Source organism: Canis lupus, chromosome 31, assembly GCF_048164855.1.
Source record: "Canis lupus baileyi chromosome 31, mCanLup2.hap1, whole genome shotgun sequence".
In the NCBI taxonomy this organism is placed as follows: Eukaryota; Metazoa; Chordata; class Mammalia; order Carnivora; family Canidae; genus Canis; species Canis lupus.
The window spans coordinates 19,974,767-19,998,843 of NC_132868.1; the positions used below are offsets into that span (position 1 = coordinate 19,974,767).

The 24,077-nt window shown below is 38.0% G+C and overlaps 1 protein-coding gene across 6 annotated transcripts in view; it reads right to left on the reverse strand.

The window, feature by feature from the left end:
* The window catches only part of IGF2BP2 (insulin like growth factor 2 mRNA binding protein 2), a 155,607-nt gene that overhangs the window by 27,396 nt on the left and 104,134 nt on the right, over nucleotides 1–24,077 (reverse strand). For 5 of the 6 annotated variants that reach the window (XM_072807724.1, XM_072807725.1, XM_072807722.1 and 2 more), the window contains 5 exons: nucleotides 14,544–14,592; nucleotides 13,387–13,438; nucleotides 10,074–10,137; nucleotides 6,969–7,241; nucleotides 4,948–5,082 (listed from right to left, as the gene is read on the reverse strand). In XM_072807724.1, coding sequence (XP_072663825.1) covers nucleotides 4,948–5,082; nucleotides 6,969–7,241; nucleotides 10,074–10,137; nucleotides 13,387–13,438; nucleotides 14,544–14,592 — 573 coding nt within the window. Of the gene's footprint in view, nucleotides 1–4,947; nucleotides 5,083–6,968; nucleotides 7,242–10,073; nucleotides 10,138–11,536; nucleotides 11,900–13,386; nucleotides 13,439–14,543; nucleotides 14,593–24,077 lie in introns of those variants that run through there. The other variant, XM_072807727.1, reaches the window with a different exon arrangement.

Consider the following 24,077-nt stretch of genomic DNA (forward strand, 5'->3'; position numbering starts at 1 on the left):
AAAACCACATGATCATCTGAATTGATGCAGAAAAAAGCATTTGACAAAAATTTAGCACCCTTTTATGATAAAAACAGTCAACAATCTAGAAATACAATGAAACTACCTTAATAAAACAAAGGCCTTTTGTGAAAAGCCCACAGTGAATATCATATTCAATAGTGAAAGACTGTAAACTTCTCCTAAGATCTGGAACAAGAGAAGGATACCCACATTCACCATTTCTATTCAACTTAGTATTGGAAGTGCTAGCTAGAGTGCTAGTTAGAGCAATTAGGTAAGAAAAAGAAATAAAAGGCATTGAAATTGAAAAGGAAGAAGTAAATTATCTTCTGTTTGCAGATATGATGTGATATGAAGAAAACTCTAAAGATTCCACAAAAAAAATAAAATCTGTTAGAATAAACTCATTCAGCAAAGTTGCAGTATATAAAATCAACATACAAAAATCAAGTTTGTTTCCATACACTAACAATAAACCACCTGAAAAGAAAATTAAGAAAAAACACTTTCATTTTACAATAGTGCCGTAAAGAATAAAATACTTAGGAATAAACGTAACCAAGGAGATAAAAAAGATTTATATGCTAAAATACTACATAGGACTGGTGAAAGAAATGAGAGAAGACAAAAATAAATGGAAAGACATCCCATGTTCATGAACTGAAAGACTTAATATTGTTTGGATGTCCATACTACCCAAAGTGATCTACAGATTCAGTGCAATCCCTATCAAATTCCCAATGGCATCTTTTGCAGAAATAAAATAATTCATCTGAAATCTCAAGGGACCCTGAACAGTTAAAACAATTTTGAAAAAGAACAAAGCTGGAGAACTCACACCTCCTGATTTCAAAACCTGTTACAAGGCTACAGTAATTAAGACAGTATGGTAGTGGCATCAAGGCAGATAAATAAACCAATGGTACAGAATAGAGATTCCAGAAATAAACGCTTGCATATATGATCAAATGATCTTTGACAAGGGTGCCCAGATAACACAATGGGGAAAAGGACAGCCTTCAACAAATGGTGCTGGGAAAACTGGATATCCACATGCAAAAGAATGAAGCTAGACCCTTATTTTAGCCCACATACAAAAATTACCTCAAAATGGAATAAAGACCTAAATGTAAAACCTAACACTATAATAGTCCTAGAAGAAAATAAGGGAAAGCTTCATGACATCAGGCTTACCAATGAGACATCAAAAGCAAAGGCAACAAACACCAAAATAGACAAATTCAACATCAAATTTAAAAACTTTTGTGCATCAAAGGACATGGTCAACAGAGTGGAAAGGTAACCTAGGGAAAAGAAGTAAATATCTGCAAATCATGTACCACTAATCATAAAGGATTAATATCCAGAATATATAAAGAACTCCTACAATTCAACAACAAAAAAAATCAGACAACCCATTTTAAAAATAGGCATAAATTAGATACTCTCCAAAGATGATATACAGATGGCCAATAAGCACATGAAAAGATGCTCAATATCACCAACTATCAGAGAAATGTAAATAATCTGAGATACTATGAACACAAATTATTACCACACATCCATTAGTTTGGCTACTACCAAATAACAGAAAATAGCAAGGACTGGTGAGGATGTGGAGAAATTGGATCCATTGTGTACTGTTGGTAATATTATAAAATGATATCATTGTTATGGAAAACAATAATATGGAGATTCTCAAAAAATTGAATAAAACTATCATGATCCAGTAATCTCACTTCTGGGTATATATCCAAAAGATTAAAAGCAGGATCTTGGGGGGAAAAAAGCAGGATCTTGAAGAGATATTTGTACACCCATGTTCATAACAGTACTATTCACAATAGCCAGAAGGTGAAAACAACCCAAATTGTACATCAGTGGATGACTATACAAAATGTGATATATGCACACAAAGGAATATTATTCAATTTTTATTTTTTTATTTTTTTTTATTTTTTATTTTTTTATTTTTTATTTTATTCAATTTTAAAAAGGAAGCAAGTCCTGCTGCATGCTACAACATGGATGAATCTTGAAGACATTATGCTAAGCGAAATAAGCCAGTCACAAAAAGACAAAATACTGTATGATTCCACTTATATGCAGTCTCTAAAGCAGTCAAATTCACAGAAACAGAAAGTAAAATTTTAGCTACTGAAGGTTAGAGGGAGAGAGAAAAGGAGAGTTGTTCAGTGGGTATATAGAGTTTCAGTTTTGCAAGATGAAAGGTTTTGGAAATCTGTTTTTACAATAATGTGACTATATTATTGAGCTGTAAACTTAAAAATGGGTAAGTAAAATAAATCAGAGAAACACAAATACTGCATAATCTCATTTACATGTGGAATCTAAAATGAAACAAGCTCATAGATACAGAGAACACATTAATGGTTGCCAGAGGTGTGTGAGGGATGAGGTGTGTGTGCAAAATGTGTGAAGAGAGTCAAACTTACAAACTTCCATATAGGGCAGCCCCGGTGGCTTAGCGGTTTAGCACCACCTTCAGCCCAGGGCATGATCCTGGAGACTCAGGATCGAGTCCTGCATCAGGCTCCCTGCATGGAGCCTGCTTCTCCCTCTCCCTGTCTCTCTCTCTCTGTGTCTCTAATAAATAAATAAAAAATCTTAAAAAAACCTTCCATACAAAATAAATAAGTCATGAGATATAATGAACAGCATGGTGATTATAGCTGATAATACTATACTGAATATATGAAAGTCCCTAAGAAAGCAAATCTTAAGTCCTTGTCACAAGAAAAAAAATAACTATGAATGGTGAGGGATATTAGCTAGACTTATTGTGGTGATGATTTCACAATACATACAAATATCCAATAATTTTGTTGTACACCTCAAACAAATATAGTATTACATGTCAATTATACCTCAACAAAAAACACGATTAGGATGGTAAATTTTGTTTTGTGTTTTTTACCAGAAAAAAAAAGAGTTCAAAAAAGGAGGAACAAGGATGCCCTCTCTTTCAACTTTTGAATATTTTTATGTGGGGGCAGAAGGTCTGAAATCACTATAACCATCCTGTCATCATCAGGCCAGTATCAGACATCCCAAGGAAGACAGAACAGAAAGAAAGGTGGTGGGTCTGAGTCTGTGATTCAATTGACCTTGGAGTCATCCACCTCAGGACTTCTTATTATGTGACAGAATAATAGTTTCTTATTGCTTAAGTGACTTGTTATATGTTTTCTGCTAGTTAGGACCAAAAGCAATCTAACATGCATTCCTACTATACACAGACACTTGAAGAAACACCACCAGAATGGAACTTTCAGAGGGGAGGGTTTTTGTAGGCTTTGTTCACATAGAATACTGCCCAGCACATGGTAGGTGCTTAATAAATGCTTGATAAATGAGTAAAAAAGAAAATTTAGGATTATTCTTCTACATCCTCTAACCTCCTGCTCATCCCCCTCAGGATTCAGCTGAAACATCACTTATCAGGGAGAAAGAAGTCTTCTCTGAATCCCCCAAATGTCTTCCTGCTCTCCTAAAACCTTGATGATGGTCCTTCACTTACATGCAGTTATTTTCGACTCTCACATGTCTCATGGCTGTGCTTGATGACCTCCTGGTGTAAGTATTTGTTTAGCGAATATCTCTCCCACTGGATCATTAGCTCCATGAAAGTAGGGTCTGGGTCCTGTTTATGGCAGTAGCACAGCACTTAGCACAGTGCGGCACTGAAAAAAACTGATTTCAGAGATATTCAACCTCTATGTTGGCCCTACGTGAAAACTCAAGAATTTAATTTACACATCAGTCTTTTGGATTATTTAGAATATTTGAAATTGCTTGTCCTGAGGCTGAAGGACCAGGAAGGGTGTTATTTATAAAGTTCTCAATAGCTTGGTTGAGGGAGGAGCTTATTCAAATTAAGCCATGGCATTTGGGAGGTTTCAAAGGCCTCAAATAGAATAATTCATAAGTAATAAATTCATAAGTTAGAGTCGCTTATGAAATGTGAGAATAGATTTGCAATGTTTTGCTTTTAAGGACTATTTTCATCTTCTTGGTTTTATTTTTTATTTTTCTTTTAATCTTCTTGGTTTTAGAACACTCTTATTTGACATTATTTGCTAAGTTAATTTTATATTTGATTCATCCCTCACTGCTTCTCTATAAAACTGCTGCCACTACCCATTAAGTGGATTTTTGCCAAACTGACAGGGGAACTCCTTTTATCATCTATTCCATTATCACTAATTCATTTATAACACAAAGTCAATGGGTATAGTAAGAACTGTATCATTTGAATTGGTACAACACTCAGGAATCCTAAGAAGTATTTTGTAAAAAAAGAAAAGGAGGGAAGGAAATGAAAGAAGAGTAAAGTAGCTACTTGGATAGCAGTTTCTCCTACTTAAGGAAAATTTAAGAGTGCAACATGGTGGTAAAAACCTTTTCCAGAACAATAAATGATGGCTTCGATGACAACATACATTCCATGCAAATCTGCACTGTCCAGTATGATAGCCATTAGCCATAAATGTGACTATTTAAATTTGAATGAATGAAAATAAAATATTTAGCTCCTCCAAGGCAGTGGCCACATTTCAAGTACTCAATAGCAACATATGGCTTATGGCTATCATATTGAACAGTGCAGATACACAATATTTCCATCATTGCATGGCCTTAGAAGCATGTATCTACATGTTTCTACCAGTTAATTCTTAGTAATGAGTGATGGAACCATTCAGATGACCAAAAGAAACATCAAAGTGGAGAAACAGTCATGTCATAAACATAAAAGATCTATTTCCTACTGTATTCTCCTAAGGAACAAATTTCTTAAAAATAATCTGTCCCCTGCTCCCTATATCGAGTAATAGAATTAAAGGTTTTAAAAAATTTGTGTTAAGTCAATGAGAACTTACTCTGTTCTCTGTTAAGTGATCTGGACATCGTATGCACACTTACAGTTTGGTCTCATCAGCTTCTTTCTGCATGATTTCAAGAATCATGCGGCATGCTTCAGAGGTCCCCTCTGGGGTGGCATGGATGGTGACAGGCTTCTCTGCAGCCCCAGAGTTCTCCTTTCTATGGATGTCTACCCTGTAGGGAAAGAATCAGGAGCCATAACACAACGTCCTCTGGGACAGGATCCTAGTCCCGAGAAAGCATCTCACGGGCCAACATACAGCAAGGACACAGACAATGAAGTGTCATTAGCACGTTTGCAACCAATGCCATTCTTCAAGACGGCGGCAAGCAGTGCAGGAGGTCTTATGCCAAACTTGAATTCTTTGCAGTTCCATTTAGAAGGGAATATTTCTTGCCGGAGTGCTGTGGGACAAAGGCACCAAGCCAACTTGGTAATGAAGCCAGTTTGGCAAATGAAGTATTTTGTGTAGTCTTTCAAATGATCATAGAAGCGAAGGGTAAAGTGAGTGGGGTAACACTGCACACTGGCATGGTGCCAGTTTCTGAACTGATTGTAGCTTTTAAAAGCCATATGTTAATCCAAATCCAAACACCAAATTCAAGCAAGCTTTACATATTTGAGTGTGGATTAAAAACAGAGGAATGCCCTCTCTGCTGAAGTTTTTGGTTTCCTTGCCACTGGCAGCCTGCCTTCTTCCAGGCTCTTAAAACTAATGGCTCAAAAACTTGATGACTTTATCAGACTTCTTAGGGTAGTTGTGGCCCTACTTATTTTTGTTATTTTTGAAAATCACATAATTGATTATATCCCTTTTTACTTTGGCTGTTAGAAAGCCAAGATTCAAGTCTTTGGCCTATTTGCAAAAATTGGGCACATACTTTGAGAACTAAACTTCACTTCTCTTTAAACTTGTTGCATTTTTAAAGCCACTTTAAGAAATTTTTGGAACAAAAAGACATAACTAAAAATCACTTTTGCAGTGAAGCAAACTTAGAGGGGAGAAAAGAGCTGATTTTAAAATAAATGGAACAGCAGACAGTACTTCCCTCCTCTACTGGCTCATCATTTCACTGCTATGACCATGAACTCTGGGACTCATACATATAAGTGCCCATTATTTGGCAGTAACTCAGACACTTTGAAGAAAATAGTGTTTTCTCTTTCAGGTTACAAGACACTCAATGAATGACGTGAAAAAAATGTGCTAGGCATGTAAATAACCCCTGTTTGTCAGCAACTTGGCGTTTTGCAATTTAAGTGCTTTCACAGCAATTATTTCTTTCAATCTGCCTGACTGTCCTAATTCTAACAATAATCCTGGTTTATGGAACAAAGTTGATGCTCTGGGAAGTTAATTTTTTCCTAAGATCATAGAGCCATTAAATGGTAAATCCTGAATATGGGTCTTTGTGTCCTGTGCTTTCTTCATTGCATCATGCTGTGTTCTTAAGAACATTCAAAAACCAACAATCCCACAGGTCATTTTATCCACTACAATTCCTACTACCCCCTACAACTACTACTCCTATTCAATCTCCTTAGAAATTAAACATAAGATTAATGTACTTCATTTCTTGATCAATATAGCAGACCTATTCACTTCTTTTACGTAGCTAATTATGAGATCACCTAAGCGATCTCCAAGGATGACTATGACTCAGGGCTCCAACTCAAGACAGGAGGTAAAGAACTAAGAGATAAGTGGTTTCTGGGATCCCACAAAACTCAGCCCCATACGTCTAATGTTTTAGAAATTGATGTACTCACAAGCATAAGTAAGATTATGAGAACAATTCTCAGCTGTTAAGTCATTTGTACCTTCTTTATGAAACTTTAGTATTTCAGGGTGTGACCTTTAGGCTACTGGCAGGAGAGCACATTAAATCCCAAGCTTTGTTAGTTGGTTAGTTCTATTTTAAGAAGCTACCATCCCATACAGCACAGCACCCCCACCCCCCACTGCTGATGCAAGCAACAGCCACCTGAGGATGACTGGGACCCACCAGCATTCAGGAGCCTGTCAGAAGGAAGCAAAGGAAGCCCCGGAGGCACGTACCGGGACTGGGTCTGCTTAGTGATGTTCTTTATGGTCAAGCCCTCTTTTCCGATGATGGCACCAACAAACTGGGTGGGGACCAGGATCCGCAGCGGGAAATCAATCTGTCTGGCCTGAGAAGAGCCCCCAGGGGCGTGGCCTTGCTCCCGGGAAGAGTGGTCCCCACGCTGGGCTCGCTGAGGGGGCGTAGGGGAGCTCACCTCTTCATCCGGGATGTAGGAAATCTTGAAAGAGTAGTTCTCAAACTGATGCCCGCTTAGCTTCTCGATGGCTCTGCAGGAGCAGGTGAGCTTTGTTAGAGAGTGATGTCAAAGAGGACGACCCTCAGGCCAGGGGATAGGTTCATTCAGTCTAGTTTACTAGTTGCCAATGTGAACAGCATTAATCCTCCCCAAGGATACAGTGGTGAGCAAGGCAGATGCCAGCTCTGCTCCCTTAGAGCTTGTGGTTAATAATTAAACAATTGCAATGTACAGGCCTTGTCACACCTGATATACAACTATGCATTCTGCCTTTTTTCACCACCCAAGGTGTATCCCCCTCAAAAAAAGTCTATAAATATTGGTATTAAATTATGAGTCATTTTTTTCTCACTTTGCTTTTTTTTCCCATTTTGATCATAATACATATTATTGAAAATTCAGAAATAGATATGCACAAATAAGAAAAAAACCTAGTCCATCCTATATCTTTCTTTTCTTAAATATAATTATCATTTATAAAACATGGATTAATAGCATATAAACTATTTTTTAATCTTTAAAAAACAGTTAATACTCTTAATGTTTTCTTTTTTTTTTTCCTGAAGGGATTTTATTTTTTTATTTTTTAAAAAAAGATTTTATTTATTTATTCATGACAGACACAGAGAGAGAGAGAGAGGCAGAGACATAAGTAGAGAGAGAAGCAGGCTCCATGCAAGGAGCAGGGAGCCCAATGCAGGACTCAATCCCAGGACTCCAGGATCACGCCCTGGGCCAAAGATAGGCGCTCAACTACTGAGCCACCCAGGTGTAATCTAAATGTTTTCCAAGTCATTAAATGTCCTACAATTTAGTTTTTACTGGATGTTTAACATTCTGTTGATTTATCATAGCTTTTGCAACTCATTCCCTGATGTTATACATATATAATCTTTTATTATTATATATAGTGTTGCCATGGGCATTTTTTCAACTCCAACTGCATACTGGACAAATTCTTAATGGAATTGCTGGGTCAGAGAGTACATGCAGAAATCTGATATTATTAAGTACCGCTCAGTGTGCTTCTGGAAAGTTTCAACACTTACTATTCCATAGCAGTTAAGAGAGCATTTGTTTCCTTGAGTCCTCATATTATTTAAAATTATTTATTAATTTGGTAGGGAATACACAATATCTCACTATTGCATTTTTAAAATTATACAGGAAGTGGAACAATTTTTTCACAGGTTTTTTGCAGCATATGAAAACAATAGCCTTATTCTCCTAGGTTAATGTTTAGGGTTTGTGAATTTATTACAAAGTAGTATCTTTGAATTCAATAAAAGCAACAATCATATCATGTATGGAGGTCCTAGCTAAGTGGCAGCTGGACACAAACTACAACAGTGAGTTGCTGATCTATATCCTGCTTATGTACATGTGGCTGAAGTCAATAGCAAATGATCTATTGCCTTTTTCAATGCAAAATTAATTTTTTTAAGACTAGTGGTAGGAAGATGAGTTAAATATATCATCATGTGTGTTGAAACCTTGAAAAATAATAAAGCTATAATTCTGGGATGTATAACCAAGGTTATGCCACATCCACGAAACACGGCCATGTTTGACCATAATTCTAGTTACAATGACCTGACAGGCATTTCACTTTAAAGACCTCCTACAGGGCAGCCCTGGTGGCTTAGCGGTTTAGCACTGCCTTTGGCCCAGGGCCTGATCCTGGAGACTTGGGATCCAGTCCCGTGTTGGGCTCCCTGCATGGAGCCTGCTTCTCCCTCTGCCTGTGTCTCTGCCTCTGTCTCTCTCATGAATAAATAAATACAATCTTAAAAAAAAAAATAAAGACCTCCTACAAAAAGAACTTGTTTTTTTTTGTTGTTGTTATTGTTTTTAAAGACCCAATTCTGGCGCAGCGGTTTGGCGCCTGCCTTTGGCCCAGAGCGCGATCCTGGAGACCCGGGATCGGATCCCACATCAGGCTCCTGGTGCATGGAGCCTGCTTCTCCCTCTGCCTGTGTCTCTGCCTCCCTCTCTCTCTCTGTGACTATCATAAATAAATAAAAATTAAAAAAAATAAAATAAAATAAAGACCCAATTCCATGTCCATTAACCGCCAACGTCAAAATTAACCATCAATGAAGCAATATAATCAAAAATAGGGACTAGGAGGTGAACAGAAGTTAGGAAAAAGAACCCAAACCAGGCAATTTTTTATTAACCACTTCCAGACAATTCTCCCTGCTGCTGCTGCTGTCATTGAGATGGATCCCCTTTTTAATATTACACAGAGGAAATTATCTCTTCACCAAGTGTGGAGAGAAGTAGATTGGTGCTTCTTGAGGTGCATGGAGGAAGCTCCAGGTAAAAGAAGCTCCCACTGGTTGGCAAAGCAGAGTCTGTGGAACATAGTGTCAGAGAACTGGTGCCTCTATTCCCGACCATGTCAAGACACAGCACCCACCTCAGTTTTGATGCCATGGCTCAATATTTTTCAAGATAAAGACTCTGTACAACCAACAAATGGACATCCTGGATAATGGTATAAATGCCCTCGAGCTCCACTGACATGTCAAAAGTAAGTAGCAGAGATGTCCTAGAGCTCCTCTGGTGTGTCAAAGATAAGGATCTTTTTGGAATTCAAAGACAACCCTCCAAAATTTTATTTTATTTTATTTTTTAAAGATTTTATTTACTTACTTATTTATGAGAGACACAGAGAGACAGAGAGAGGGAGAGACACAGGCAGAAGGAGAAGCAGGCCCCATGCAGGGAGCCCGATGTGGGACTCGATCCCGGGTCTCTAGGATTAGACCCTGGGCTGAAGGCGGTGCTAAACTGCTGAGCCACTGGGGCTGCCCACCCCCCCAAAATTTTAAAAGGAAAGTAGTCCAAACCCACTTACATCTTTGCTTCTTCTCTTGTTGCATATGTGACGTTGACAACGGCAGTTTCTGTGTCTGTGTTGACTAGGAAAGAAGCAAAAACTATACTGTCATAGGAAAAAAAAAAGCTGCCACCCTCTAGCTCAATGTAAACAGACTAACTTGAGAAAAGAATGAACAAAAAATTCATCAGTCTAACTGCACAGTTATCTGAATCTCTATCTTTATTCACGTGCATTCATAGTAAATAGTAATCAACTGTATATGCACATTTGTAATCAATTGTATATACAACTCAAAGCTACATTTTCACTTATAAATACTATTGTATGTGCACATGTTTGTATTTTTCATTTTAATGTCTATGTAAAATTTAAGTAAATGTGCCATGATTTCTGCCTAACCATTCAATTGTTGACATATGGGTTATTCCCAATATCTGCTCTTCTAAGTAGTGTTGCAAAAAATCACCTTTACTGCAAACATCATTTGATTTATGTTGTTTTATGAATTACTCTTTAGGCCAAAGTCATGAAAGAAAAATAACTGGGTAACAGAACATAACGCTTAACGCATATTTTTCAGATTATTTTCTTAGAAGTATATATCAATTTATTGTACTACCGCCAAGGTATGAGTTTTAATGTTATGTTCTGCCTTTATTTTTAAATAACTGTATATATGAATAAAATAATAAAAGGTATTTTAATTCTTCATTCATTCTTAGAGTTGAATTAATATTTTTGTTTCCCTTTGACTGAGCTCCATGACGGTGTGAGTTAAATCTAATAATTGTATATAATAAATAAAGAAAACTGACAATTATAACTTACTTGGCTGAAGGAGAGAACTCTAAGAGTGACTAAATACTAAACTCTTGTGAGCTGGCTTACTCTGGTTCATAACTGCTTGCCTCTTCTTCTAAAGTCAGAAGTTAAAAATAAATTTAAAAGGCAAGATAAAGCTTTCTCAATCCAAGCCAGATAAAGGTAATTCCCAAATCCCGGTTTTCCCAAAACAAGTAGCCATGACTAAATCAGATCCTCCCTTTAAAAAACTTGTAAGCTATTGGGAGACTTGGAGTTAACAACAGGAAGTTAATGATAATTCAAGAAAACCATGATAAAGCTGCTTTCCAAAGTAATAATAAAACCCTGTAGTGTAGGGATTCCTAATCCTAGATCCGTGTTAGGGCTTTAGGAATTCTATATAAACTCACACCCCCACCCCCACCCCGACCAAAGATTCAAATGTGTGGATATATGAATTCCTCTGGTTTATAATTTCCATAAGACTCTCAAAGAGGTTAAAGGCCAGGGCTCAAAATACTGTGTATTCGATAACCTCTGAGTAGCTGCAGCCTTCACAGGGAAGGGATGTACAGTCTTCAGAAAGGAGATGCCCCTGAGATTTACATGTCATAAATGCTGAGCCCAGCCTGGCTCTGCCCGGGAGTGTTCTTGCTGCCCTAATTCACACTTACCCAGAGAAGTCCTCATAGTGCAAAACAGGGGATGAGCAGCCCACAACCGTCCTCTCTCAGTGCTGACACACAGAATGTACAGAGGGTTCCTATTTGCTGCTTTCTAGTGCTCCAGATGAGGCTGTCGACTCCCAGAAAGGGAGAAAGGGTTTGGACCTCCTGAATAAATCTATCCACTAGGATGCTCAGATTCTCAGATTCTGTTCTCACTTCTTAGTCATATTCTCTGTTATTCAAAGACACTTGTCTTCAGGAAATCAGACAGTTCTGCGATTCTGGAAAGAACTGAGCTCCATTCAAATAATTTATTTCGCTGGACATAAAAACTCTAAAAAGTTTCTTAAAACTCTACTGAAAATGTTTTCCTGCTGAATCAGGAATCACCTATGAAACAAAACAAAACAGAAAACCCAACACTTCTATCCTGTAGTTGTGAGGCAGCTGGAAACTGGGTGGTCTCCAGGGCACAGGTGCGCTAAGAGTTGTAAACTGCCCTGGGGACCTGAAATAATTCTTCCTTGCATGGCATTGTCCTGAATTTATAACATGGTCTTAGCTAGTAACTTTTACAGGTTCATGTCTGTGAGGCCATCTTGCCTACTACATCCAATCCTTATTAGAATGTCTTCTTTTCCATGTTGAGGGAAATAACAAGAACTGAGAAATAGAATCCTTGTAAATCATGTCTTCTTTCTGAGCTCTTTCCCTTCACCTTTGGGCATGGGCAGTCAGCAGCATGAAATTGAATAATAATATTTTTAATATTCATGGAGTGGAGAACATCTGAATAATTACTACTTAAAAATGATTATTATACTGGCAGATAGAACAGATTGCATGTAAGAAAATGGGTTCGCTGTGATTAGTTCCAAGTGAACCTTAGCCTTGAGATCATACAGGACTCCATTGTCTACAAATATTTATACAGGTTCTCTCTGGGTGCCACAGCTATTTAGTGATACAGAAAGAAGTAGACATTATTCTCCCCATTTTATACAGGTGGAAACTCAGTCAGTGAGGGTAAGTGACTTTCCCAAGGGCTCATAGTCAGTAAATGACCTAATTCACATTCTTCTTTATTGCATGTTACTGCTTGTTACATCAGGCCAAAGAAAAATAATCTTTATTGCATGTTATCGCCTGTCATATCAGGAGCCTAGAATCTACTTTTCTGGGACTCTTGCAGAGCAACATAAGATATCAGCTTCTTTAAAAAAAGTATCTTTTTTTTTTTTTTTTAAATCATAGCATTTCATGTTTTAGATGATAAAAGTGAGAGCAGCAGAAAGAAGAGTATATATTTTCTGTGGATTTCCAAAACTTCCTAAATCTGTGGCTCTCAAACTTGAGTACACACAAAAATCACTTGGGGGTGCTTGTTTAAAATACAGATTCATGAACTTTTGCCCCAAAGAGTCTTACTTTGTAGGTCTATGGTGAGCCCCAGGGATCTGCATTTTCATAAGTATCATGGGCGCTTCTGGTATAGGAGTCCTCTTCCTTGAGAAACACTCAATCTAAGATATTAGGGATCTGTTGTTCTTAGCCAGGAAGAGGAAAACTGTAACAACGTAAATTCAATTACTTCCAAGTGAATTAAGCTTACCTCAGCTTGATAGTGTTTTGTCTGCACATTAACAGAGTATTAAAAAACCAACCTGTAAGTCATATTCCTTAAAAAAACAAATTATACAGATATGGATAAAAAGATTTGACTATCTCTCATATGCAGAGGAAGCCTGTTTAAAAGGAATTTGAATTTACTATTTCTCTTTGGAGTTGACCCAGCCTACAAGAAATAACTAATAATCCCCCTCAAAATTCAAGAGGCTAATTTCCTCACTTATTACCTTGTTCTACATTCTCCACTGTCCCATACTGAGCCAAAAGTCCATCCAGCACCTGAAATTTAAAAAAAGCTTCAATGTCAGAATGGGAAGACAAGATCACACACACACACACACACACACACACACACACACACAAATGGTTTAGTGTATTTTCCAACAAATGAAATAAAACAAAGTAAGGATAGTTATAGGAATAATCTAAATAAATTGATACCTCAGGTCTTCCAACAAAACAGAACTGAATAAATATATGGGACTTGTATTTGCTTATTGGCTCTCAAGTAATCTGTTCACTGGGGTAACACAGCAGGATTTCAGTCTTAGTAAATGTTAACAATCACATTCATCGTGATGGTTGGAACACATTGCTTTTGAAATGACAAGGAGAATAAAATACAAGGCTCATTTGTCCTTCTTGGAAGTTTTAAGCATTCTTCCTTCTGTTTTTCTCTAGAGATCTCCTTATTTTACAAAGCAATGGGATATATATATTTGAACTGTTTCATAATAAAGCTTTTTTTTTTAAGTAATAAAAATGTCAGACAAAACATTGTTTCCTTTAGGGCTGTTTTGATTTTGTTTCATTTGGAAAGAAACATTGGGGCAGTTTGTTTTTAAATAGTGCAATAAAGCTACTCCTTGAATTTTATCTTTTTAAATTTTAAGGTTGCTATTTTATAAGTTTTACAACTCTGAAACTATATCTTAACTACTATTCACTGCAAAACTAATTCAAAATAAACAAAAACCTAGTCTAACACCCTTCTATTTTTACTGGGTTTCCACTGATTTTTTTTCCAAAATCATAATTTGGAAAAGTAAAAATCTTTTACAAAATCGTGAGATAAAAATCACAAACCAGGTATACATTTAGTTTCAGAGTTTGTTGCTGCTTGGTGCTGGAGAAGACAGAACGGGGGGCTCAAAGCATACACCTTGCCCAACAAAAGGGACAAACCCTAAAGTTATGGCAGATCACATACTTTAGGATATTGAAAAAGGAAGAGAGAAAACACTGGGGCCTTGTGGGAAAGGACTTGAGGACCTCTAATTCCTCAGGGAACTAACAGAGGGAGAGATGTTTTGTTGGCCTATTATAAAGTAAGGTGAGGGTAGAGAGCAGGAAGACAGTAAATATGCAGGTGACACTGGCTTACCTCCCACTGCAGGTGAGGAGGGATGTTTCGGATCTGAATTTTTCTGCTCCTGTCAAAATGAAAGCTCAGACTGTAACACTTTCTCCAGGACACAGACTTCAGCAAATAATAAAAACAGGTTTAAGACCAGAGTTTGAGTTCACTTCTCACTGTATTTACTGAGGCATCAGCAAGAGATTCCAGCTGTGACTCGTAAGCATCATGTTTTAAGGGTTTCAGTTACTTTGGGGAAAAAAGTGAAGAAAAAAACCTAACAAGTCTGAATACGGTTAAAAAAAAATGTTTAAATGCAGACATGCCTTTCTAATTTCTTGCCAAAGAAGTTAGAATTTAAATTCCCATATAGATTCTAATTACAGAATTTTAACATCCTCCCCAAAATATATGGTCCTGCAACTGACCCTACCCCAAAAGAGACCTCAGCTCAAATATGATAGCTGAACTCACATATATAGTGGATTTAAACAAGATCAGATTTAGCTCACCCCTTACCTAATACAAAACTTCCTTTCAAAAATTACTTTTTATCTTTAAATAAGTAATACACTATTAAAAAATTAGAACACCATAAAAAGGCATATTTTTATATGCACCCCCTTCCCTCACCAGAAATAAACACTTTTACTTATTGCTCATGTATCCTTCAGTTTCTTTACGCAAATAATAGTGAATACAAATTCTTATTTCTCCTCTTTTCTTACAGAAATATTTGGATATTAATTGTAGAAACAAGCTCTCTGTATGCTGGTTATTTTTTTTCCACCTTAACAGTAACATCCTGGAGATCTTCCCAAATTGGCAGATAGAGAGCATCCTCATTCTATTTTGTGTTACCTGGATGTACCAAAGTCCATCATCTCCTGTTGATGGACTTTTGGGCCTTCTCCTGCCTTTCTAGTCAGAGGATTTTTCTGTTTTGCTGAGACATCCTGCTAGTCTGATAATTTTGAGTTAGATTGTTTCTTTTTTTTTAATGTAAACATTAAAGTTATGTGGAAAAAAAGAATAGGATAAGAATTTTTTTTCTATCTTTTAAGAACATGTTAGATTCTGGAAGGAAAACAGAGCAGCATTTAAATATTAGAGAGGTCATTTTAATGGATGGACTTGACATTCAATTCCCCTAAATATCTATTTGAGGGTGTTGCAAGAGAAAGGGTATGATGGCCAAAGTACCTGCCATTACTTGTTCTTTCCTTCTGGTATCAGAGGTACCAAATAGTGGCAACACACCGCCACATCTTTTTTCATGCCTTTAATTTTGGCAATAGCTCCAGAAAAAAATGTTACAATTCATGCAGAGAGGAAAAGAGAGAGGAAACATGGAAACAAACAATGAAGTAAATCAGGGGCTCCAGTTTTCTCAGATTGTTTTTATTGAATGCAAGGAGGGGCCATCCTAGATCCTATACAGTACTTCTAATTTATTTTTAAGAATGAGAAGGCATTCGTGCTTTACTATAGGGCTCCTTCAATGACAATACAAGCCAGTCTATAGAACCTTTCATCTTGTCTCAGGATAGGAAGGAGGAAAAAGAACCAAGAACTAATTTTTACCTCTATGCTATGAAGCCTTTTTTCTGACACTGCCTTTGGCAATAGTTCATAATAAAACTGCTGACACCATCCCATGTAGAGGCTACATGGAATGTTCCACTGAAGATGTCACAAGCCTAGCTATTTATAGAAAAGGCATCAGAATTTGCAAGAAATTGAATATTTCTAAAGAAAAATATTTTTATCTCCAAATATAAACATTGATTCTAAATGCTAACTAAGAATTTACTGGTATAAGTCTTATTGGAAGAAACCCATGTATGAACACAAAGTTTTGGAAAAAAGATAGCTACTATAGCATTGTATGTTATGACAAAGACTGCAAATAATCTAAAATCTACCAACAGGGCAAGAATAAATAAATCATCAGATAGTCACAAGATGGAACATTATACAGCTGTACAAATGAATGAAGTAGGGATGCCTGGCTGTCTCAGTCAGTAGAGCATCCAACTCTCGATCTCGGGGTTGAAAGTTTGGGTGTAGAGATTACTTAAAGAAATGAAGTAAACACGTGGACATGGTCATTAGGAAACTCTCCAAGGCATGCTGTTATAAGAAGAGAGCTAATTATACATTAGGCTGACCCTGTTTTTTAAGTGCTCTATACATACTACATGTTATTAAATGTGTGTGCTTTGCAAATACATTAAAAAGGTAGCAGCTGGGATCCCTGGGTGGCGCAGCGGTTTGGTGCCTGCCTTTGGCCCAGGGCACGATCCTGGAGACCCGGGATCGAATCCCACATCGGGCTTCCGGTGCATGGAGCCTGCTTCTCCCTCTCCCTCTGCCTATGTCTCTGCCTCCCTCTCTCTCTCTCTCTCTCTGTGACTATCATAAATAAATAAAAAATTAAAAAAAAAAAAAGGTAGCAGCTACAAGAGGTTGGTGAAAGGGGGAATAAATGCACGTATTTTAGCTACCTCTGTCATTTTTTTTTTAATGAGAATGTATTCATGTCTTACTTGCTTTAAAAATTAACAATTAAAATTCTTACTAAGGCTACTTTAATGAATACACAAGATTTATTTTTGAAAAGTACGATAGAATCTACTAAAAAAAAAAAGAACAAAAAAAAAAAAAAACACCTGACTTCTTCCATAATTAGGTTAGGTATTCTTGAAATCTTATTTAACAAAATATTAATTTATTTAGCCAACTCTGTTTCTAATGTGTAAGCTGTCAAACTCTGCCCAGGTGTAGATTATCCCAAATCCTAACTAAAAGGGTCCAAAATAATAACGTTTCCCTGTAACATCTCATGTAAGAGAATGCACATCAAGCAATTAGTTCAGTAACTGCAATGTTTGTTAAGCAGGATTCCAGGAGAAATAGTCTCTAAAAAGTTGGTGTGTGGCATCTCTAATTTTAGATCAGTATGGAAAGGAAGAAAACAAACAGAACTAAAAAAGGATATCACTACAGGAGAAACAATTAAAATGATCCTTGGATCACTGGGAAGATTATCCTGAGCGATTATCTTTCAGGATCAGGATCAATCAGGACCTGGGAATTCTGCTAACTTCAAGGCACCATCTGGATGCTGTGCCTCCTTCTGGGGATCCTCGGATGCCCATTTCCTTCTCACCAGAGAGGGACTTCCACATGCCCTTCAAATCCCACTCCCACATGCAAAGGCTTCCAAGGTATCTCCAGGCAGGACGGTCCCCTCTGCATCCTTCAGTTTTTGTAACAGTTCACTCTGCTATAATTATTTATCTGCTGGGGCTGTCCTGGTCCCCCATGAACCCTCTGCTAGATAGTAATTTCCTCAAGGACAGTCTCCTGGTGTACTAGTCTCCTGTCCAGCACAGGGCCAAGTATCTAGTATAAAAGGAGAGCATGGCACCCCATGGACTCGGAAAAGCATTCCCATTGCTGGCTGTAGCCTGCCTATGATGTGGATCCCCTGACCCCACCCTAGAAGGCCAATTCTTTTTTTTTTTAATTTTTTTTTTCATTTATTTATGATAGTCACAGAGAGAGAGAGAGAGAGAGAGGCAGAGACATAGGCAGAGGGAGAAGCAGGCTCCATGCACCGGGAGCCTGACGTGGGATTCGATCCCGGGTCTCCAGGATCACGCCCTGGGCCAAAGGCAGGCACTAAACCGCTGCGCCACCCAGGGATCCCCGAAGGGCAACTCTTTATTTCTCCTTTGTCAGGTAGTCAAGAGAAGAGGGAGGAGTTCTTGTCCCTCTTTCCTTTAGAAAAGAAACAGTGTTAGGTTCAGTTTCAACCAACAAATGTAGATCTTTTTCTCTCTGAAATCCCTAAAAGTGTGCCCTGCTTTAAAAAGCCAAACTTACACAGTAACTCAGGAAAGGGACTGGTTTTAAGAAAATATTTTGTTCCTTAAAAAAAAAGGGAATAATCTCACAGTTCCTTTATTAAAAAAAAACAAAAACAAAAACCCCCAAAAAACAAAAAACAAGCTTCTCTAAATATATGTAATGACATTTCTCATCCTCACTGCCCAGAAGCATTAGAGCAGTCTCCTAGTTGGCCCATTTTCTGACTGTACTCCCTCCTTGGCTGCCAGTGACTCTCTAAAACACAAGTATGGCTGGTTACTCCTGTCTTTTTTGATTCCCTGTCACCACATCCAAATTTTCTTTCATGACCCTGTTACTATCTTCCTCATCTCTACCTTGCCAACACCAAACTACCCAAACTTTGTGCACTTATCCCTTCATCAAAAGTAATTTGTTACACTTGCAGTTTATATGCAAGGTATCTGAGGTACAGATACCTCACTGTATTACAGTTTACATAATGTTTTCAGGGTCATCCATGTTGTAGTATGTATCAAAATTTTATGCTCTGCATTGTTTTTTTTTTTAATTTAATTTGCCAACATATAACACCCGGTGTTCATCACATCACGTGCCCTCCTTAGTGCCTGTCACCCAGTTACCCACCTTCTTCTGCTGCAACTATCAGTTTGTTTCCCAGAATCAGGAGTCTCTCATGGTTGGTCTTCCTCTCTAATTTTTCCTCACTCAGTTTCCCACTCCCCCTTCCCTATGGTCTCTTTCATGATTTCTTATATTCCACATATGACTGAAACCATATGATAATTGACTTTCTCCAACTGACTTATTTTATTCAGCATAATACCCTCCAGTTCCATCCACATCGATGTAAATGGTAAGCATTCACCCTTTCTGATGGCTGAGTAATATTCCATTGTATATATGGTATATGGAGCTTTTTTTTTCTTAAAGATTCTATTTATTTATTCATGAGAGACACACAGAGAGAGGCAGAGACATAGGCAGAGGGAGAAGCAGGCTCCCTGTGGGGAGTAAGACGTGGGTGGAACTCGATCCCAGGACCCCGGGATCATGACCTGAGCCAAAGGCAGATGCTCAACCACTGAGCCACCTAGGCATCCCTATATGGAGCTTTTCAGCATCTAAGTGCCTCAGAATACTTCTTATATTATCTTAGTACTGTAGATGCCCAGAGGAAATAGAAAGTTCCAACTTAAGTGAATTTCAGATAAACTAGATGTCCATTGTTAGGAGTTTCAATTACCTGGCAGAAATTACTTCGTATGGTAGAATCTGTAGCTTAAAATAAGTGGCCAACCATTTGGGGAAATACAATCATATTTAATTGTCATGGAATTTCTGTGATTCTGAAGAATCATTTTACCTGTATTCAGAAAAAAAAAAAAAAGGAAGTAAAATACGTGTTTGCATGTGTGGAGGACGATGGCACAGTTTTTCAGGCATATGGTAATTAGCCACAAGTCTGATCAGCCACCTTGGAAACTCTAGTCCAAACCCTGACCATGATGAGGGCTTGAGCAGAGAACAAAATTAACAACTTGTGGGAATGCAGCTCATAAGATCTCAGGTTCCATTTGTAAGTTAGGCTGTCTAGGGACTGGAGGATCCCAGGTGAAGTGTGGACCAGAGAGGCAATCTAGGAGTAAAGAGGGTCCCTATGAAAGAGTCCTTTGGGGTTCAATGAGGGAGTCTACCTAGCTAGGTCCCATCTGTTTCAAAAGCAATTCTGGGTATCATCAGATGATACACAGTCCTCTCAGTGGAGGGAAATTAGAGCACCACGGAACGTGCATTATGTCTAAAGAGTGGCAAGGATGTTAATCAACTCCAAGGACTGCGGTAGAGCCAAGACTAAAACCGCCATGGTTCTTGTGTTGTCCTCCCCCACCAGTGTTACAGTCAGATTCCACTGTATCCCATGCACTCATTAGTATGGGTCTAAAACTTATACTTAAAACTTCTGACAGTCTGTAGAAGGGATAGTCTGCGCTAAATTGAACTAGGACCTACGGCTGCTCAGGGAAGTAAATGGATAACCAAGTCCAATCTTCTAGCCAACTGTCACTTAAATCCTCCCCTCAACTCCCTCTCTCTCTCTCTCTCTCTCTCTCTCTCTCTCTCACACACACACACACACACACACACAAACACACACAGAGGTGGTGCACAGAAAATGATTAGGAGTCAACTAAACAAATTGTTTAGTTACTTTCTTTGATACAAAATTATTAAGAACAATTGCCTTTGCTTCTATGGGATCTAAAATAAATTTATTATAAATTATTAGAAAACCTAATGCTTTCAATATATAAACTGCTGAAAAATGAACAAAAAGAGGTTCTGGGATTTTTTTTAAGAAGAAAAATTATGTGATCAAAGTCTTTGTGAATATTAGTGGTACTATGGGTCAAATCATAAATCAGGTATTATTGTGGTGACCTACTGCAAAAGGTTTTGAGCCAGCAGAACTGCAGTTACAAACCTGGTAACTTCTTGGCTCTATAAACTCACATCCACAAACCATAAATTCCCCAGCAGCCCTAACATGCTCATGCTTCCTGAACATTCAAGGTCAGGAGCTCATGAATGTCCACTGCTTGAATGTGACAGAAAAGACAGTAGTGAATATGATTAAGCAGCAGCCTGAGACTCTGTAACTTATTTAATCTTCTATACCCTCTCAGTCTACCAGCTTATAAAAAAGGCCTTAACTTTTAAGAAGTTGCTAAGGCAATTCCAAATTTCCCTTTTGAGGAAAACACCAGGATTCTTAATTGTTGCTGAAAGAGGGAGAAAGGGGAAGAAAAGAATCAATGGGATGATTTATGATAATTAGATGTTCAGGAGAAGACTGGCCAGACTGCTACTCCTGGGCAAGATGGTGAAGTAATTCCCCTATTGGAAAGGGGTACAGTGAGTATAATTTGCATGAAAAGACCATTAAGTTTCATTTCAACTGCAGGATTCTACAAAACCTTTGGAACTGTAAGGTTAAAATAATCTCGTGTTAAAAGGAATCAGTATGGGGGTGCCTGGCTGGCTTGGTTGGTAGAACAAGTAACTCTTGATCTTGGGGTTGTGGGTTCACACCCCAAGTTGGGTGTAGAGATCACTCAAAAATAAAATCTTAAAAAAAAAAAGCAATTAGCATGCTTGACTTTGTAGACTGAAACAACCATATATTGCTCTAGCAAAGAAGATAACCAGAATTCTCAGAGATTCAATATTTTAGCTTTTTAAAAAGGAAGTGTCTAACACTTTCTCTTCTTCTATTCATATTCAGTTTTTGGCAAAGGGACTCATTTTACCAGAATAGTGGTACACAGGAGAAGTATTTGAAGGAAGACAAAAAAAATCTAGTTATTTGGGGAAAAATTAACATTTTTCTTTGCCAAAAACTTCTTTAGGAAGTTAAAAAAAAATGCATACAGGAAAACTGTGACCATTCTTATCAAGGTCTGTTGTATACAATTCCCTATAGAGAATACCAACTTTCCCAATCTACCATCTCTCTCAATTCATTTTGTGACCTGACAAAGGAATAGTTTTAGCTTTAGTTTTACCAGAACTTCTCCATGTGCTTCACTGAACACTATTTCCTCCCTATCCAAGTTATTTTATTTAATGAAGTCTAATAAAGTTTTCAGAGGTTCACCCAAAATATTCATCAGTGTTTTTACCAGACCGCTTCTCCAAACCACCATTACGACTTACATTAATGTATGCTAAGCATCTCATTTAAGCCTTACCACTCGCACATGAAATAGGCATTGTTCACCTCAATTTTCAGATAAGTAAACTGAGAAGCTGATGAGTCCTCTGCCTGCATCTCACAGGTAGGGAGTGGTATTCTTTATTTGTGCTCAGCAATTTGAATCTTTGTTCTTAAAATGTCATTCTGAAATCGTCACTTCCCCAATAACAAATTTACACTTCATATGTATACTTCAGTTCAATGAATTTTGGACAAGATGTGCCCTATCAGGCAAATTCTAGGAAAATGGGTCTCATAAATGGACTTCTAGCCTTTCTCAAGGTCAATGTCATTATAGACTGATCAAAAACACCTCCTCTATGTAGGGTTGTTTTAAATACTTCACTTCACCATAGGGGCTCACTCTTTGCTCCTCAAAAAAATTTACTTACATATAAATGCCCTCTAGAGGGGGATAATAAAGGTATTACCTAGTCAATAACTTCACCAGGTCAGCTGACTCCTGGCTGACAGTCAGGCTCTCCTGGTGCAGGGTTGGGAGCTGTGCATACCGGCAAAGGCCTGGGGATGGGACTAATCTGCCTCACAGTTTTGCTTAGTACCACCGGCCTTAACCAGGGCTGTGCAGAGCCTCATGAGGCATGATTAAGTTTGAGAACCCTCTTCCAAATACAGACTGCTCTGTGGGGAAAGGTGGAGTGGATCCCAGACACGCAGACGAAGTTCTCAGGAGGCTAGAGCATTTATGTGTGCCAAAGTACAAACAGGCATTTGGACTCAAGACAGGGAGATTTTGAGAGGGCAGGCTGAGTCTTTGTCAACTAGAAATCTGCAAACCAACTTCCAGCTTTTTAAGGTCTAAACAGAGTTAAGAACTGAAAGGATTTTCTTTAATGTTCTTATTCTGCTGTGATGAAGATTCCAGTTAACAAAACCAAATTGTTTCTACAGAAGTGATTAGTTACTCTTCACAAGGCCCTCAACTCATTATCTATAATTAAGACTTAACTAGGGTAAAAATACATATTTACATATCATAATTTGAGCCAAGATAAATGATACATATAAACACGATGCAACACAAGTTATAATCTGAGTATATAAATGTTTGCCTTGTGTGGTGTATGGTAAACTCAAAATCATCTTTGTAAAGGCAAGGGGAGCCACATGCCTAGTCACCTACAACTGTGCCATCCTTCTTCCAGCATCTCTTCAACCCATTTTCAAATAATTGCTTTCTTTAGTTTTCCAAAGAGCACACAAATCTGTCCCCTTCCTTCCTTCCTACCTGGGCCTTTTTCATTTTTTGCCCTCCTCAGCCCAAGCAGTGTCTGGAACAGAGCAGGTGCTCAGCAATCAGCAAATTCACCAGAAGCATTTGTTGCTGACAGCTGGCTTCTTTTTCCTGGCTCACTCCATCCATATTCTGTCTTCCAACTATAAGAACATGTGCTTATTGAAGACAGTGACTGGTCTTCAACCAAGCCAATTTCTTTGACTCTAGTTTATGCTCATCAGCTCAATGCAATGTTGACCAAAAAAGACAGGAGAAGATATTTCCTAGCACAGTAGCCTCTACATACATTCCCTGTGATTAGATATAGTGACTCATGTAAAAGTTGTGTTTTTCCCCTTAAGACAAGAAGCATATCAGCATGCCTTGATTTACTGAAGAAACAGTTTCACAATGAACACAAAAATTCAAGCCAGAAGCTGTGAGTCCACAATGTTTGGATAAACCAACATTTTACTTGTGAAAAGAAGGAATTATTCCCACCAGTTATAAAACTTTGATCTTATTCATTACAGTCATGATGATGATTAAGAAAAATTAAATGGGGATCCCTGGGCGGCTCAGCGGTTTAAGCGCCTGCCTTCGGCCCAGGGCATGATCCTGGAGTCCCGGGATCAAGTCCCACATTGGGCTCCCTGCATGGAGCCTGCTTCTCCCTCTGCCTGTGTCTCTG